This window comes from Molothrus aeneus, chromosome 3 (assembly GCF_037042795.1).
Source record: "Molothrus aeneus isolate 106 chromosome 3, BPBGC_Maene_1.0, whole genome shotgun sequence".
NCBI classification, from domain to species: domain Eukaryota; kingdom Metazoa; phylum Chordata; class Aves; order Passeriformes; family Icteridae; genus Molothrus; species Molothrus aeneus.
The window spans coordinates 58,489,906-58,509,273 of record NC_089648.1 but is presented as its reverse complement, the minus strand read 5'-3'; the positions used below and the strand labels follow the sequence as shown (position 1 = coordinate 58,509,273).

At 38.1% G+C, this 19,368-nt stretch overlaps 1 protein-coding gene across 1 annotated transcript in view; it reads left to right on the top strand.

The window, feature by feature from the left end:
* AKAP7 (A-kinase anchoring protein 7) overlaps positions 1-18,599 on the top strand; it is an 81,390-nt gene extending 62,791 nt beyond the window's left edge. The window contains exon 8 of the mRNA XM_066547006.1: positions 17,524-18,599. Coding sequence (XP_066403103.1) covers positions 17,524-17,726 — 203 coding nt within the window. The 3' untranslated portion in view covers positions 17,727-18,599. The remainder of the gene's footprint in view (positions 1-17,523) is intronic.
* The last annotated feature ends 769 nt before the right edge of the window (positions 18,600-19,368 follow it).

Sequence of the window (19,368 nt, the reverse complement as noted above, 5' to 3'; positions counted from 1 at the left end):
CATTTCATTTCAGCTGTAGCAAGCAGAAGATCAGGATTAGCTAGATGGGACAGGTACCAACACTTCTCTTGATCCCAGTAAGAGATGAAAAAGGAAAAAAAAAATTACTAGAGTTCAGAAGACCCTAATGAGAGACTTTGAAATGGAGATGAGGTCACTACAATTGGCTCCATGTTGATGGATTTAGAACTTTAATGAACTTTAATGATCACTTTTCATAAAAAGTGTGTCAGGAGAGAACCAGTCTCCAGTGAATTGTGACTGTGTAGCAGGATGAAAACTGCCCAGGTAACTGTGCAGCCATTCTCATTATAATACTCTGTTTCCTGTCTTCCACTGATGCCAGTGGGAGAAAATGTCTGGTTAAGATCTTCTTTCAGCTTCCATCTAGGATGTTTTTGTGGGCAGTGTGCCACTTTGTGTTGTATGTAGACTGTCCGTTAGCTTAGGTGTTCAAGGGCTGTCTTACCTTCAGCTTAATTGCCAAACCATCACTCTGCATAGGTGGAAAAAATAAGTACCTTTTTGGCTATCATGTGACATCATATTGTGCATAAGTATTTACATAGATTCCTCCTATGTTATTGAAATTGTATTTATTTTCTACATTGAGGCCAAGTGCTCTGTCTTCCATTCACATGCTTCTATTACTTTACTGTCAATACCTCTGGAACTGTATTAGGTCCCAAACATATTGGGAGGGAGTGTCTTTGATATCAGTTTAATGACGGGCAGAGGAGGATATACAGAACGTAGCTGGTTTTTGCTTTCACCCTCGCTATGTCTCAGTCCTCCTTACCCTGATGGGGGAGTTGTGTGATCTTTGGATAAGACTACCAAGGTGAAAACTGGCCACACTTTATAACCCTGCCTGTAGTTTGTGGGAGGTTGCTACGAGCTGCCATGTTTCATAGTGAGTTCTAGCAAGAAATATGTGATCACATGCAATCCTGGCTAACCTGGCTTCTTACAGATAGATGTTGATAGAAACAAAGATAAGCAAAACAGTAATGGCTCAATGACCGTAAGACCCTATCCTCTTCTAGATTAAAAAGTACTGACAGAAGAAGTTGCAGACCCCATGGAATCATTGCTGCCACCATCCCTGCTTGTGTGCACTGTGCACTGGTGTTCTGTGCTGTGTAGACTGATCCATTGCAGAGCAGGTTTTATGTGAGCAGTCCTTTAATAAAGGCAAAAACGCCACTGTGAGGTTAAGTGCTTCTCCATTATTAGCTGACTAACCTTGGTAATTTTGTTTTAAGTGAATTAAGGAATTCTTACAAACCCTGGAGCAGCTAATGGTAAGGGCCACATAGCCACAGTAGCTTCTTCCATTGTGTGACTGGATCTAGTGAAGAGTAATACACAAGAGAAATACACAGGTTTAATTTTGCAAAGTGCTAAGCAGCTTTGATACCTTGTGAACATGTGCACACATGGATATGCTTCCTACTGCCAGCAGATCATGCTGGAGTGGCAAGGAGCTGAAGTTTCTGATGCATGTGGAAAGGACTAACAGAGTGAGAAGAGGAGGCATTGACCAGAAAAACTGATTATGATGTCTTTCTCAAACAGAGGATACTGCTCCCTCGGTGTAATGAAAGAGTTTTTACTATGTTTAAAGTAATAAGTTCTGCCTCTGTGCAGATTGATCCATTGGTACATGTGGATCAAATATTAAATTATGTAACCATTAAACCAACATCAAACATTAAACCATGTCAGATGGGTCAGGCTTCCTGCTAAGTGTAGCAGTCTCAGGATAGTGAAATGGTGTCTCTCTACCTACCCTGGACTCAGATGGAGAAAACAAGGAAGCCCTGCCTGGTTGTAGCCGAGTGCTTTTCAGAAACTGCAGCAAAAAAAAACAGTTGGAAGGGCAAAGCTCTGAGAGGTGTATGGACTCTGTATCTCCCTTCTGCCACTCCTCCCAGTTGTATTGCCTCGTATGGCTGCTGTTCTGCAGGGTAAAGTCCTGAACTTCTTATTGGTTGGCCAACTTCCAAGGTCCTGTAGCATTTATCATGCTTGTATTTCACAGGAAGGTTATCTTCATATTTGTGTGCTTTCCTATCCTTTTCTGATCTGCAAAGCTATAATTCAGAAATTAGTTTATTGACAAAGAAATGATTGTTAGTTAATGCTGGTCAGAAAATATTGAGACATGAAACAAAATTTAAAAACTGATGCAAGTTTTTCTGCTGTGAAGGGCATTGTATGAGCCATCTGTGGATTTTTTAGTTCTGTTCATCACTGTTTAGTCCTGTTAGTACTGCAGTGGATAACGCTGTTGTGGGACATTTCATTGAGCGAAGATGAGTGACAGCATTAAAAGTGTTTTGTTTAAAGCTGAAGGCTTCTTTGCTGATATGGGAAGCAAGCCTGTGATCCCAATGAGTCCATACAAAGGTCACCACTGCTGGAACTAGTCAGCACACTTGTCAGGCTGACAGAGGCTGCTGCTTCAGGGGATTGTGGTTGCATTATTAGTTATACTATGGTTATGCAGTTTTCTGAGTGGAAATAAAACACAGTGAGAGGTGATGATGAGTACCATGCAGTATTGCTGCTGTTGCATGTATGGTACTGTAAAGGAAAGAAAAAATAATCCTCTGTCAAGCAAAGGGACCTTCCTTAAAATCTTTATTTTACTGCACATTCATGCAATTAATTATTTCTGTGATTTGTTTTCTTGATTTTGCTCTCTATTTCAAAATTTATGGCCAAATAACATTTTAGTACACTTGGCTACAAGGTCAGACAATCTATGTAGAGAAGTAATCCACTGGAAAGTTGTTTATGTGGAGAAGTTTCTAACCATGACATTAGCCAGACATTTTGTTCATTGTTTCTGGAAAGTATTTCATTCAAAAAAACACATGAATAAAACCAGCAGATTCCAAAGGAACAGTAGTATTTTCTTAAACTTCTTACTGAGCACACTGATGCTACATCAGTTAAATTGATTGACAAAAGTTTGGGTAGACAGAAGGCTTCAACAGGTGCAGAATTGAGTCCTGTATTTCTTAGGATATATAGATATCAGTTAAAATTCCATGCACCATAGGTAATTTAATTTCCTTGCCCTGTAAGGGGAGGCAGGAAAGCACAAAAATATATCCGAACATTCCATTGGCAGTTGGAAAAAAGAAGCTTTATGATGATCTGGAATATGAGCAAATTCTGCTGCAATCACACTCAAATAGCCCTGAGCATTACTGTGGGCCACCAGCTGCAGTGGCAGATTACAGCTGAAAGTTGCATTTAAAATTCCAAACTGTGCTGCTTCTTGGTTCAAAAAGCCAAACAGACCAAAGAGTGGTGAATGCAATTTCTCATGGGGCTAAATCTTTCAAATGCAATTAGTTTGTTTTGTAAATCTCCAGCATAAAGTTAGACAAAAAAGCTGGAATATAAATTAATAACTCTTTTAAATATACTGTTATGATTAATTGCTTTTCGTCTTTTATAAATGGGTAATAACTGACAGTTAACTATTGTCTAACAATTTGCAATTTAACAAATAAGAATACATGTTGCTTTTGCCCAAAACATTTATTTCTGTGTAATAAAAATAACTATGCAGGTAATTTTTCTGGTAGTGGCAAAATCTCAGAAAAATTTCTAATGTCTAGTAACAGAATTGTTAATTTTAATAATTTTATATTAATTTAAAATAATTTCAATAATAATACACCATTTGGTACTGCAATGCTTGAAAGCTGTCTAAAAGGATGCTTCATTTGGAATACTCAATTAGAAACGAGCTAAGAGTGTTCAAGGATTTTTGCTAAACATGGAAGTAAAACCATGAAAGTGAAACATTAACTGGTGCATGAATCAAGTGGTACTGAAAATGTCAAGTGAAACCCTTAGCAGCAGTGAGCAGGAATAGTGCTGATTTATACCAACCAAGGACCTGGCCTGCCAAGTGTCGTGGCTGTGACAGTCCACTGGCAGCCCCTGGAGTCCAGAGCTGCAGCGAGATGGATGAGAGTATCAGCCAGCCCATTTAAAAGCAGACCTTCTATAAATAATATCAGAAAGGTTGGTTCAGATGGCAAGCCAACAAATTGCCTACTCCATCTAGAATCCTCTTTCTAAGTACATATGTAGCTAGGGAAGGAGCCTGGGTAAAATGCTGTTTGTGCATTAAAAATGAGACTGGTAGTCTGTTCTCTTGGCTCTTGCAGGAGATTTCCAACACAAATTCTTTAAAAAGAGTGAGCCTGGAAAGAAATTAAGATCACTTTTAAATTGCACTTACACTAGATTTCCAAGCAATATGTCTGCTGCCATGCCATATTCTTTTTGGGTTTAAAAGGGAAAATAAAGGCCAAAAGGAAAAAGTAAACATACACAAATATGTAATGGGTGAATTGAAAAGTGTCATTTCCCTGGTCCTGTATGCAGATGTTCAACTTAAGAAGAGAAAGTGTAATGGATTTCTCATACTTCTATAAGTATGCAGGTTAAAAATTATTGCTCATTAGTGGAAAATATGTTTGGTATCCACCACATATATACCTGGATATGAGATATTCAGTCTTTTAAGCTGTTAAAATGATTTGAAGGTTATCTTAGTAACACCATTGCTACAGCAAAAGGAAGACTGTATTCTCAGGGGAGCTCTGTTTGCTTTACTCTAAATATATTTGAATAAGCAAAGGCTACAGCATTATGTTTTTATTGATTTTCAGAGGGTAAATTACAGGTCATTGCTATCAGATAATATTAAAGGCTGCCCTGTATTCCCAGTGAACAATATCCAAATACCTTATTCTGCATTATGGAAGTACTGTTTCTCTCATTCATTATTGCATGCTCCTGTCTTAGTTTACTGAGATTTGTGTGTACTCTGGCACAGTGCCTCTGTCTATTCACTATACAGATTGTGCCACTCTTTACACACCAAACAGTAGAAGGAGCTTCTTGGTTTTCTGAAGTGCTGTAAGGCCTGCCCTGGAAAGTAAAAAGCATTGGAAGGTCTAAATGTTTAGATTTATGAATTTTGCTTTTCCATTTCCTTACTTCTGCAGGTAAAATCAGAACTACAGCAGTCAGATTTCATTGTAGTAAAAGAGGAAATGGAAATTCTGTTGTTCCCACAGCTTTACTGGAGTCAGGAGCCAAATCCTGTCCTCTGGCATACATGTTACTCTAGCTACTACTGCATTACTCTCTGAAACTGTTCTTAGTTCATACTTCTGTTTTCATTTGTGCTGGGCTGCTTTGGAGTTACGATTCAAAACCTCTGCCAGGAGAAATCCACAGAAGTAACTGTTCCACAAATGCAGAATTTGGCTCAATGTACTTCCCAGCTTTGCTACCTACAGACACAGCCCAGCTCTGTGACTGCTCTGGGTGCCTTGGACTCCAGTGGCCTGCATGCCAGGTGTCTGGGGCCACACCTGGACATTGGGACTGCCTTGCCCATGCCACCACCCTGGCATAGTTCTGGGCCTGGCAAACATGCTGCAGAAGCTCATGGGCACTGGTTAGGAGTTAACACCAACCCAAGTCCTTTGCCAGCAGGCAGTTTGGATACAGCCACAGCACTTCAGAGGCTTGCAGAGCTGGATGGGATGGACCAGAGTTGCTCTGTGCTAACTGGCCTTAGAGCCAAGTACTGGCATTTTAGAGCTCACCTGTGTAAACATAGGGCAGGTGCCTCTGCATGAAACACCAGGTTTCAGAGAAGCTTTTCATGGTACTGTGAGAACAGGTGTTAGTCTAATGTCAACAGAGAACCCAAGCTGAATTTTCCTTCTCTGTTCGAAAGTGATCCACAAGCAAATCCATATTACAGCCAAATAGAAAGTGCAACATGCTAAAGATGAAGTACCATTCTCTGTTAGTGTGTATGAACAGCTACCCCTTCAATTTAGAAACTCATTTGCTTCCACCTATTGTCTTGCTGGACAAGTCCTACCATTACTTAATCCCTGTGAGCTTACAGTGGAGCCACTCACAATGTAGAAATTGTAGCATATGGATAAAACATGTATTACTGAAATAGAATAGCCACACTTGAGAGTGGGAAAGTGTTTGTTACACGACCAAAACGTGGTAGTTGTCTACTTCTTCCTAAGCTGATATTTTAAATATACTTTTTTCCTTTTGTACTGTCTGATTTGTGATGCTTAATGCTAGGTAATTGAGGGCTTTGTTTGTTAACAGAGAGTGGTATTCCTGGAAGCAGACAGGCATGTTCTAACCTCAATTCTAGAAACCATTAAAAAATGATTTTTTTAAAAAAAATTACAAAATTTTTTTGTGTGCACAGCCTCCATTAAAGATGCCATATAATTAAGAAAGAAAAAAAATGAGTTCCTTTGTTTCATTAAAACTAAAGAAATGTTTTCATTAAAACATTTCTCTAGAAACTAGAATATGGACTAATAAGCAGATTCTCAATTTTGACATTTCTATACTGACTGGGAATAATCAGGAAGCAGTACTTGGTCCTCTTTCAAAAAAGGGGTGAAAATAGATTTCATCTGTGGAAAGGTTCACTTCTGGGAAGAAAAAACAATCCCCAAAATCTACCTCTTTTCCCCTTCAGCAAGGTTGTGTGCCACCAGACCTATAACCTTTTAGCAGAAATGGTATGCATGCAGTGCTAGCTAAATCTGCCCTGGGAAGAGCAGAGTAACTTTTGTCCTAGAAGCTCAAGAAGCTCATGGAACAGAGGAAATAGATGTTTGGAGGAAGTACTGTGTTTCCAAAAGAATATAATGCTTGAAACGTGAAGTAGGAGCCCAGGCTGTGCTTCAGAAAATGCCTGGGAAGCTGTGGAACTACATCTTGGGGAGCTCTGAGAGCAGGAGCTAGCTAATTTTGAAAAAAAAAAAAAAAAAAAAAAAAAAAAGAGCTATAAAGCCAGAAGGCAGGAGGAGGAACTGGTTAACATGATTAAGCAACTGTTAGGATAGCATGGGATTACTTCTATTGCATCATGTGAAATAAGAACAAGAGAGAACATTTTGTATATATTTCAGGGAAAGCTTCCTGTCAGTGACAGATGCTGGGCTGCAGAGAGTCTACATTTTGCAATGTTGTGACCAAGATTTTGAGATTAAGGCAGACAAACAAAGAAGGCAAGACAAACAACAGGTCCTTGGTTGAGTGAGGGGTTGTCCTTTAGATGACATTGGTTTGTTATTATTTGTGAAATTATTATAGGCAAAGTGGAAAATAAGATAACGTGAAAAGTATCATAGCTAGGCATACTGATGCCTTGTTCAGCACCTGATTACTGATGGTTTAATAATGTTTTATGTCAAATCATTTTGCCATTCCTAAAACTTCAGTGGTCCTGTTTCCATAAGTGTTGAGAAGCTGGAGAACTGACAGAAGAGATTGGAATTTAGAGGAATTTGAGGTATATGGTTGTATATGCTATGTAAGTTAGCATGATGACCCTGCCCACGGCAGAAGGCTTAGAACTAGATGATCTTTTAAGGTCTCTTCCAGCCCTAACCATTCTGTAATTCTGTGGCGCATGAGGCTGGATATTTGTCTTATTTAAATTAACTGGGTGCAGGCTGTCCTTGAGCCCTAAAGAGCTAGAAATATGCCATACCAATGGCCAATTTGGCACTGCCACTTGTACAGTAGTCAGTACTTTTAAACTTGTAGTTCTGATGTTAGCATACACAGCTGAACTTTTGTCAGGTTCTTGACCCTGCATGAATTGTTGTCCTAAATTGGTGTAGGGAAAATTCACTTCTTACTAGGTATTCCCTCTGGATCCCCATCCCCAAATCTCAGAATACACCATTAACTTTATATTTTCTGCTGATGGCTTAATCCCTTTGAATATCTGACAATCTCAGATGAATTTGAGCTGGCCACTTGCTAAGTTTCCTGTGAGTTATAATCCTCAGGCATGGATAATTCATTTCCCTCACCAGAGAGATTGTATCCTTTTGCTAAGAGGCAAATTGTCTTACCTTACGGTCTATTATTGTGTTATTCTGTTTTACATCCTAGCAATAATTTTTAAATGACATTTTATTCAATCTTTCATTTTACTACAAAGCAAAAAGATTGAACAAAAACATATTAAGACAGCCATGTTTTCTGTATCACTTACTGTGGCTGAGTAGTCAGCAAATGTAGGTTTTCTCTGTCTTAAAAATCCATTACCATCTCGTATAGCCTAATGCAATCAAAAAGGTTTTCCTTTCTTTCTCTCTCACATCCTCTTTTGCTTTTCACATACACCTCATTAATACAATGTGAGAAGTTTTCCAGCACAAAATGATGAGTTTTCTCTTGCAGTTCTACAAACTGTAACCCCCTGATGAAGTGTTATAGGGATTGAACCCCCTTTTAAAGTCAGAGTTTACCTTTCTCTGTTAAAATGAAATTTGCTGTAGTGTTTTTGTGTTTTGAAGCACAGTTGAGCCTCTGATTTAATAACATAAATGTTAATTTATGTTGACCCCTGACCTATGTGCCCTATTCATACATTGTGTGTGTGTTCTCTGCCACAATTGATCTGAAACATTTGGAAGAAGGGCCATGTGTAATACAGCCTGGATCTTGGAGTCACTGCCTGTAATGCTTGCTTCAGCACAAGTGAATAATAATAACAAGTCCATTTCAAAATAAGTGCATCATTTTACTTTGAAAGATCCATTTTATTCCCTTTGCCTTTTTTTAACCATAACCTTTAAAGAAGGCATTAAATAAGAAAATAGTACAGGATTAGACTTCAAATAAAAACTTTATATGTGTTAAAGTCTGTCCAAGTTTAATCTTCTCCATCAGCAGCAGAATGTGTTTTCATACAGAACTTTTCTGTATAGAAAACATAAAGGCAAAGCAAACTAAAGTACCAGCTCTTCACCACACAGTTGGGTCTGAATAGAGAGAAAAGAAATGCAAAAACTGGTTATGAAGCATGAATATCCACCCTTTATTCTTTTACTCTTGAATTGAGGAAAGGCTGAGAACAATACTGCTTTAAAATAAGAGGACAAAGAAAATATATGAAACTCCAAATTAGAACTGTTTAGCCTGATAGAAATAAAGGCCCAAAAGACCAGCTGGCATGAATAAGCAGTTTTCTACTGATGTTATGGGACAGATTTAGAATTATTGGGATGCTAAAGAGGAAGGTGTGGAAGTCTGTATACAATGTAGGTAGAGAGAAAATTTGCAAATGGAAAAAGGAATATAAAGAGATGAGAACCATCAGTTTTAAGGCATGGTAATGAGCAATCCATTATGGTACAGAGTAAATTGGTAAAAATTATGATGATTAGTTCAGTTTTTGGCATAACAGACATATTTTTCTGGATTGATTTCACTGAAGTGTTGCTAGAACAGTTTTTGACTCACTGAGTTTGAGGAAGTAGAAATATGGGGGAAGAAAGGGAGGGGGAGTTATTATTTTCGTAGAATGCAGTGTTAGAGCTGTAGGGATTTACTCTCATCAAAGAAGTGTTGTATTAGGTAGGGAAGTGGGGTTTTTAAGGAGTTTTATGTTGTTTCAGAAAGAAAATGCTTTTATAACTGTTTGACATTTAACATCGGAAGGATATGGAAGTAAGGTCCAGTGGTTTAAAAACAGTAATTAGGACTCAGTCTTGATTTTTAATGGTGAAACAGACTCAAGAATAATGTTAATTTTGATTATTAGGTGCATGTTCAGTAAATGAAGTTATTTGCTCTATTCATAAAGAACATAGGATGGGAAAAAATTAGTACTGTTCTCTCATATTCTTTCAATTTTTTCTTGCCCTAGATTATAAAGTCTGTTTTTTCATGTGAAGGATTGATTGCCTTCAATTTAGTTCTGTGGCATGGTAGTGTTTCAGGATTTTTTTCACCCACAGATTTTGTTCTGCCATTCTCTAGCAACAATTTTTAAATTTCTGTGAATTAGATTAAGCGAGCTGTAATCATACCTTCAGCATTCTTAACTCTTTATCTACAGCTAGAAATTCCAATTTCATGTCTGAGGTCATCAAAATTCCCATGACACGGAGCAATTTGTTATGACTAAGCACATGCCTGAATTTGTTGCTTATCTTTACTTTGGAATATTTTTCTTTAAAATCAAGAGGAACTTTTTTCAAGGTCATGTGGTGAAAGGACAATGGATGGTTAAACTGAAAGAGGGTGGTGATTTCAGAGAAGTTGTGGATGCCCAATCAGTGGAAGTGTTCAATGCCAAGTTGGATGGGGTTCTGAGCAACCTGGTCTAGTAAAAGCTGTTCCTTTCAGGGGTAGGACTAGAGGAGTTTTAAGGTTCCTTCCAAACTAAATCATTCTGTGATTCGGTGTTCTTGAAAGTGGGTATATTTGGGCTTTTAGAGAGCAATAAAAGTCGAGGAAGAGCTTGTCCTGAAGAAGATCCCAAACACTGGTTTTATGGGTTCAAGACCAGAGCATTTAAAGAGAGGCCTAAACTTCTATGTACTAGTACTCTCCAAGTATCAAAAGTCAGCTTCATGTTTACAGACTTTTGTGTGGTAGAGCAGTGAACATTTATACAGCTACATTTCACAATATCAGTTTAAAAACTTGATATCAAATTCCAGCTCTTCCATTTAAAGTGGAAGTTAGGTGGCAAACAAAAGGGAGGGAAGAAGGAACAAAACTAAATACATTATTTAAGGCAAAATCTATGATAGATAAAGGAGATTCAGATAGGAAAGCTCATGATAAGTATAAAATGGAAGGTGGTGTTTTTAAATGCAATTCAAATTGATTTAAGGGTGTCTTGCTAGTTTTCCCAAGGCTGTTAGCAAATTTGGTCAGATTCTATAAACTTGATCCATGAAAGGAAAAACAGCAACAATCCTACTCATATGTTCAAAAACACATAACTTCATGGTTTGCATAAGAAGCTTATGAAGTGAGCTCAGTTCCTTCAAGAGGAAGATTCTGGAGGAAAAGGATTAGACCCATCTATTTTGTTTGCCTTTGGATGCAGTTTTGCTACCAGTTCAAACCTATCTAAGATGCTCATACCAAGAGAGGGGACTCTAACCTTCTTCCATTAGATTCAGAATCTAATTAAGCATGGTTACAGAGATGTTAAAAGCACCTTGCAGATAACATTTTTTTTCATTATAATTATATAGTATTTAAAATTAGTAAATAAAATTAAAATTTTATGGACACTGGACATACTCTCAAATTGCAATTATATCTTTTTTTTTGCAAGATTTCATCTTCCTTTTGCAATTCAAACAGTATGCAGCTGTGTTTGACAACTCATGCTTCTGCAACTTAAATAATTAAATGAAAATGGATGTTGATTAAAATTTGACTTTTCTGTCCATAACTTACAAGTACATTCATAATTGCTTTCCCCAGGGAAAGAGATGTACTATGTGAGAGACTGTGATAACATGAGTTTGTATGGAGCCTTTTTCTGAGCTCAGGAGGAGCAACAACGCAGGTTCAGCTTGTTAAGATTCACTTATTAACACTTGTTTAACAATCTGTCTTAGGCCAAAAAAGATTCCTTTTTTTAGTATACTTGACAGCAGCATGGAAAAGTCACAGCCAAAATAGCATCCCTTTGGAAGCTGTATAGTAACAAATGAATCCTAAAGACATGACAGTGAAGTTCCCATGACTATGGCAAGGATAAGGAAACAGTAACAAGAAGTGAATGTTTATTAAATGTTTTGCCTTGGCATGCTGGTGAGTAAACGTTTGATTTTCATGGCTGACAGGTCCATGTCCAGGTTTTGCCAAAATATTTGGACTGTGGCAATTAAAATCCTTGTATGCACCATTTTTGTTAGCTGCTGTGTTTTTTGGGCCTACACCTCCCTCAGCTTGGTGACCTAGCAGGGTCTAGGTCTTTGTGCCTTCAAGACCATCCAGCTCTGTCTGTGGTCACTGGTGATTGAGGTTGATGGGGAAGCAGCCTACATGTCACCCATAGTGTATTACATTCTCAGCATTATTTCTGGAAGACCACTGAAGGTAAGGCACTGACGTGTCTGTCCTGTTCCAGAGTTCAGCTTTTCCCTGGGAAAACTGGGAAGCCTGATCTCTCTCTCTCTCTTAGGCTCTGAAAACAGCAGGAGGCTTCCCCCTTGGCACCATCCTAGAGAGCAGAGCAACTCTTCTGCTCTCCTTGATCAGCCTGCTGACCTAAGCTGCCCTATTCCCTGTTCCTGAGAGCTGCTGGCACCAGGCAGCACAAAAGGGAGTGAATAATGTTGCCTGGATATTTGCTATCACAATCTGCCTCAACCCTTTGGTTCTCCCATTGCCATCTTGCACAGCGGATGTTACTGTGGCTATGTAAAACCACTTCTGTAACTTGCCCTGGTTTTCCCTACTGGAGTGTTGGTAGGAAAAATCAAGTAAAACTCACAGCTTTTTAAGCCATCTTGTTTCCTTCGGCCACTTTGCTATCTTTCCTGCCTGTTGCACTAGACTTCTTATAAATTAGTTCAATTTAAACATGAAACTACATTAAAGGAGCTGGGGAATTTCTCTGTCAACAAGTCTCTTTTAATAGAAAAATAAACCCAAGATATTTAGCAGAACTCCCTGTATGCACAGGAGTATACATACAGAACTCCATGTATGCACAGGAGTCTTAAGTAACTTTTTAAATTTTGTTTGTTCTGGAGGCATCATATGCCTTAGTGCTTGCAGAGGGATGAGAAGGTTTAGCAGATCACATCCTATTTCTTCATTTAGAGGTGGTCAGAAAATTTATATCAGAGCTTCACAGGGGTTTGTGTGAAACCAAACAAACTTCTGCCATGTTTGCCAAGTCTGCAGCTCAAAGGGACCTGCAGGTATTCCTGTTGTCTTTACTGAATCTGGCAAGAGCACCACTTTCCCTGAATAGCTGCAATACCCTTAATTTCCTCTTTAGTAGAAATTCCTACTTTATCAGGCTTGTTCCATGGTGTGCCAAATTAAATTAAAAAACCTTTCCAGTAAACTAGAAACCATGTATTCAGCATGAAGGACAGATTGGTATTGCTTTGTAAGACGGTCCTGTATTTACAGAGCAATATATGTAAACCTAAAGAAGTTTGTTAGATGTCCCACATCAGGTGGGAACATCCAGCAACAGAAATGCAGAAATGTCATCACCCTCCTGTCCTAATGAGATTATAATTTCATCTTCCTCCCAGTGCCTTATTTGTGTCAATTTCATAAGTGACCACTTAAGAGGCTTTTCATGCAAGTCCTTCCTAATTAACAAGGAAATGTTCTGAGTTGTGACTTTCCTGTCTCTACTTACTGTGTTGATTAGATATGGGCACGTGCTCATATTTGTGTTCATAGAGTTTGTAAAAACTGTATTAGAATTAATTATTAGAATAACCCAAAAGGTAGATAGAGGCATGTCTGTTACCACAGCCCTCCCTAGGTCCCAGAGCAGAACCTCTGCCACCAAATTTCTCAGTGGGTCTCAGTCACCTATTCAAAATACCAAGGGTCTCTTTTATAACGCTCCCCATGTTATCATTGTTTTGTTGCCAAGAAAGGTTGTTGGAAGGAAGAACAAAGCCCAGTGTGTTGAGGCCACAAGGGAAGGATTGCAGAACATTGTCTTGGAGCATAGCTGGTAAAAGGATGTAAAACTGGCTTTTCCTATAAAAGGGATCCCCCGTTGCTTCCTTCAATTAAATCTGTTACAAAAAAATTACAATCCATGGGCTAATCATATGAACAATAGAGAGATTCAAACTGTCCTGCCTCTCTCCAAATCTGAGATACATACATGCCCTCTAAACAGGCTGTGTCAGGGCCGTGAAAATGCTGTACCAGGACCATGATATCTGATTTGTTCCAATACAGTATTTCAAAATTCAGCTCACAATCTTGTAATGTGTAGGGGGGTGTAAACTTGGAGAGTAAACCTAGTCCAGTAGAAAGATACAGCAGTGAATTTGAATCCAAACTTGGCTGTGGTTGCAGGCATCTGGTTCATGTCCATAACTGCTAGCAGTGGGATGTAGGATCATAAAGCCTCTTTTGAATAATTCTGTGGAGCTGATAGTTCCCTTTGTAAAAAATTATGGTCATTTGAGGACAACTTGTATGCTTCAGTTTTAGTGATAAAAAACACTGCTCAGCATGAATGCATTGAGGTACATTCACAAAGTATGAATTGGTTTTCATGTCTTGAAAATTATAGAAGAGAATTCTGGGATAAACAAAATGAAAGATTTTTTCATTTTTATTCTGAACAACATTGAGGAGAAGACAGTGGAATTTTTTTATTCACAGGCACAGAAATAAAGTAGTGTCACAATATCAATGCAAATACAGTGCTGTGGTGTATCTGCTCTGTTTTCAGAACAGAGATTACAAACAGAGCAAGTGTAAATTTTTAAACCACCTTTTTGAATCTAAAACATTCATATCTGCAATGACTTCTACAGATATTCCAATAATTCCAATAATGTTAGACAGTGCACTCAAAGAAGCATTTGCCTGCTGCAAAGAAATTGTATTCATCAAAGAAGCAAGCAAGCAGCAGCTGCAGCATGGGAGGAAGGATGTAAACAGGACAGATGTGTGTTAAATTGTCAAGTAGATACAGATGCTCAATACTCGTTTCTATTACATGACCTGTTTCATTTTATCAACAGTCATGAATAGGAGCTATACAATGGTACCAAGCTACCTTGCCAGCCAGCTGTTGGCATTGCAGACACTCCCTCAACTGCTATTTTGGGAGTATGAGAATAGAAACAGAGCATCAGGGAATCATACAGGTCCATGTGCCTGTTCACCAAGGTGGCTGCATTGATAAATCCAAGCACAATCTTCATGCAAGGATGTGCATGTATTTGCATTCACATGTCAGTCAGATGTCTTTCCAGTGGGAGTGCAGAGCTCTCTTAGGAGGTGCTACAGTCTTCACCCCAGACTTTTGATAAGCCTCAAATATCTCAAAAATATTAAAAATAAACAAACACCACAAATCCATTCTTCTGTAGCTATATAAACTGTACTTATAAAAGTACAGTTTTATAAAAATCTAATGTTTTTAATGCTTGAGAAAGTACTGATAAGTGAGCTACCTGTTTATTTTGAAATAATAAACACAATAGTAGCTATATGGATTTTATACATACATCTGTAAATGAAAACTGTTCTGCAGAAAGTATTCATGGGAGAAGAGCTCTGCCCTTTCTCAGACCATAATGCATGATGTACTACAACTAAAATTACACTGTGAGTAAACTAAGCAGTACTGTTGTGTGGTATATGGAGCCCTCTGTGACTGATTAGTCATATTCTGCATATTAAGCACTGCAGGGTCAAGTGTGAGAGTGGCTGAGCACCATATTTCCCAGATTTCATTTTGTTTATCCCAGAATTGATTTTTTTTTTAGTTGCATGGATAGATCATTAGCACTGTGTGAGTAACGATTTCTGTGACCTATGAGCAATTCTGAAAAACAAGAAATTCTGCAACTGGAAAGCAGTTTTATTTTAAATAATCATTAAGTATTTTAATTAATTTTTCTAGTGACTAAATAGACCAGGGCAACCAACACATTTTTGAGCATCCTTACTAGAAGCAAAGGAAATCAGCAATCTAAGGGCTTCGTTCAAAGGAGTGTGTGGGATCAATTCAGAAAAGCTGTGAGGAGATGCTGCTCATAAATACCTTGGGTGCCCTGAGAGAGAAGAGTGTGAATTAAGTCCCTCCTTCCTGTAAGTTAAAGGATAAACTTAGACCCAGGATTTAGAGATAGTGATATATAAGCAGTGATTCAGAGAATGTGGAGTATGTAGCTGTTTGGTTTTGGGAATAGTGCCTCCGCCTCTGTTGCATGGTAGCCTGAAATATTTCTCCTTGGAAATCATAATTGTTTTTAATATATTCTTATATTTACATTCTTATAATACATTCTTATGATGTATTCTTATATTTGATTTTAACCAAAACTATTCCCCTAGATATTCTTTTTAATATCTTTAGAGTATTTATCTATGCTTTCTCCAAAATGTAAAGAAGTGCTTTCCCAAGATATAGTCTGATTATTCTTCAGGGGGAGAGCACAGTTCTTCCTTGTCCATACTAACAGTGCTGTGGAGGCCCAGAACTGGAAGAGCTACTGTTCCAGAGCAGAATGTTCAGATTAACAGCTAATAAAAGCGCTACCTCTGAATATGAAGAGCTTTGTTTGCTTCTCTCTCTCCTCCTTGAATCCCCATATGAATTATGCTTTATCAGTGAAATCACTCCCAGGTTGTGCAGTAGGCTAGGAAGACTAATAAAAGTCTTTCATAACTGTTATCTAAATGTGCTGGAATACTTTAATAAATTTACATGTATGAAAAATGACAAATTTAGGTAATTGAACAGTACAAAGCTTTGTGCTGAGAGCATACAATAATATCTCTTTCACCAGATGTGTGTGACTAAGCAGCCTCTTATTATTGGTCACAGAATGCAAATGCCTGAAGAGGACATGAAATGTATGACCTTTAAATACAGATGGAGGGAAACAGTTATTTACCTAGTGCAGGGGACTGTGAAATAGCAAATGGCATGACCAATGAGAATTGGACAATAAAATTTGCTTTTCCTGCAACAAATACTTCATGAAAGGAGGATTCTGCAGTAGGGTTTATAGTTTATTAGGAAAATGTTTCATGGAAAAGTACCATTTCAAATTACATGTAATGATGTATGAGAATCCTTACTATGCATATAGTTGTTTGTTGTATATGTTATTCATATTAAGTTTTAGCAAAACAGGGAAATTTCAGCTTCTTGTTTTTATTTGCAGATATTTAAGAATGGACTGCTGGAACTTGAAATCCTTTGATGTTAGAGCTTTAAGATAGAAGACAGAAGAGAGGCAGGGAGGGACTATATGTTTTTTGTTAGTTTTGTGCTTTGTTTAGAAAAATATTTGTAACCTGTGCTTTGAGTGTTTTAGTAAATTTTCCTGTGAGAAACTCCTGAATTACAAGCAATGAATAAATAGATTTAGATTTATTAAGCAAAATCAGAAAATGGTGGCACCTAAATTTAGGAATGCTGCTGAAGTGTAAATATGCCTTATGCTATATTTGACCCTGAGATTGGCTCTGTTGGTCAGAGCATGGGGCTCATAATGCCAAGGTTGCGAGTTTGATTGCCTTAATGGCCATTTACTCAAGAGTTGGATTTGATGATTCTTATGGGCCCCTTCCAACTCAGACTATTCTGTGATCTTTGCTCAGATGTCACTGGTGATCATTGGCCAGAAAAAAATTAAATTTGTACACTTAGTCTTCTATGCTGAATGAGGGCTTATAACGTTAGCCAGTGGCTTTTGCTGGAGTGTTATAAGAAACGCGAGCAGTGAAATATCTTTGATCTAATACGCTGTACACATCTTTATGGAACACTTTGATTTAGAGCTTGAGGTGGGGAAAAATTACTTTGTACAATCAGGAAGAGGCTAATAACTTAGAATCTAGCTCAAATCAGAAGCTTCTGATACAATCACAGCTACTGTCTTTGCATGGCAATGAATTCCTTCTCTTGTCTGTTGTGATGCATAGGTGAAAAGCAAGCAGCAGAGCCAGACGATGCAGAGCTGGTGAGCCTTAGCAAAAGGCTGGTGGAGAATGCAGTGCTGAAGGCTGTGCAGCAATATTTAGAAGAAACACAAAACAAAAGCAGGCAGACTGATGGGAGCCCTGCAAAAACTGAGGAAGCAGCGAGCGGCAGCAAGAATGAGAGCGACAATGATAACAGCAAGTGAGCACTGTGCAAAAAGCCTGGGAGCAAATATCCCACCAAGAATAACTACAAAAACATGTTCCGCTCCCTGCTGAAATTTGCAAAGTGGTGCTGGGTGTTAGGCACTCTGCTTTGTGAGTCTCTTATCAAAAGTTTGTTCTGAACTGAAGGACACTGTCTACTGGTTTAATAAGTGCTTGCACTGCTGAAAATCTGCTGAATGCTGGGAGGGATGCACGGTGGAAAAAAGACAAGAGTGGTGAAGCAGGCGGCTCCAGTCTTCACTTGCTCTTGATACCAAGAGTCCCTTTCTTGCTTTTGAGGAGAAACTGAACATTTTGCATTTGTCATTTGAATTGTCGTGGATGACTGTGGATGAAGCCTTGCCATAAGTGGAAGCGGTGCCCTGCACCCGAGGGTTTGGCAGCGCTGCAGGGCTGCTTGCTCCATGTGAGAGCACGTGCTGTTTCCTAGTCAACAGCAGTCAATACCAAGCTAAAAATTACCACTGCAGATACTCATCGCAGATACTATTACACAGTATGTAATAAGGCAGGAGTTCCCCTTAAATGTGATGCTGTACTGTTCTTTACATTTTGGTAGCATTTGTTGATGTAAATTATATTTTTTGATGAAATACCTTTTTATAAAAAATGAGTATGGGCAAAACACTGAGCACTTACTACTGTCCAAGCCAGACATGATCTCTTTATCTCTGAACATTAATGATTCTAAATCACATTCATTGTTATAAAATGTATTATATTGTTGTTTTCCTCTAGGAAAGAGCCATGAAGCAGACTTAGTAAAGGAAGCTTTACGCAGAGAAACGCAGGCCCTGTTACCCAGACTGAATCAGATAAAGGAGCTGTTAACGAGTCCTGAGATCCGCACAAAAATTAGCAAAGAACTCTTTGAAGACAGGCACAACTCTAACAGTAAATGGAAAAGTTGTATTGACTCTGAGTCTCCAAATGCATGACTGTAAATTGCCATTGTGGAATATCTCATCAGGTTGTTTAAAGACAAAATATTGTGGCAAGAAATTTTTCAGGTTGGTTTGTTTGGGTTTTTTTAACTGAAAATGTGAATGGGTATAAATGGCTCATGAGGAATCATGCTGAAATACTTGCACAGAAGGGTTGTATTTCATAATAATGAAGTATAGCCACTTCTCAACACTGCATTGAAACCTGTTTGAGTTTGCAGGTATATGTCATGACTCCAAAGTAGAAAATACCGGTTTCAAATAGATCTGAGCAAACACTGTGCCCTTCCTTTATAATTGTAAATAATTCAGTTTTTTTCTCATATACTCCTTCCCTAACAATGATGTACAAGTAATAAAAAATTGGTGGTTTTAAATACTTCAAAATGTATATTTGGGGAAAAAATCCTCTTTTAATTATCTGTCTTTTGTATATGTACTGGCATTTTGGGTTAGCATTGTATGTTTTTTATTGTTTTTTTAAACAGCACTTGAATACTTGTATAGATGCTGACATTTAGTTTCTGCTGATGTTTACACTAAAGCAAGAATGTTTTAAATTTCAGTATGAAATTCAGGCTCCACTGATCTCAATGGCATACTCTCATTGGCTTTAATGGAGTCAGGATGCTGCAATTAAGATTTCTCGTGCAAATAATAATATTCCTTGGGATAA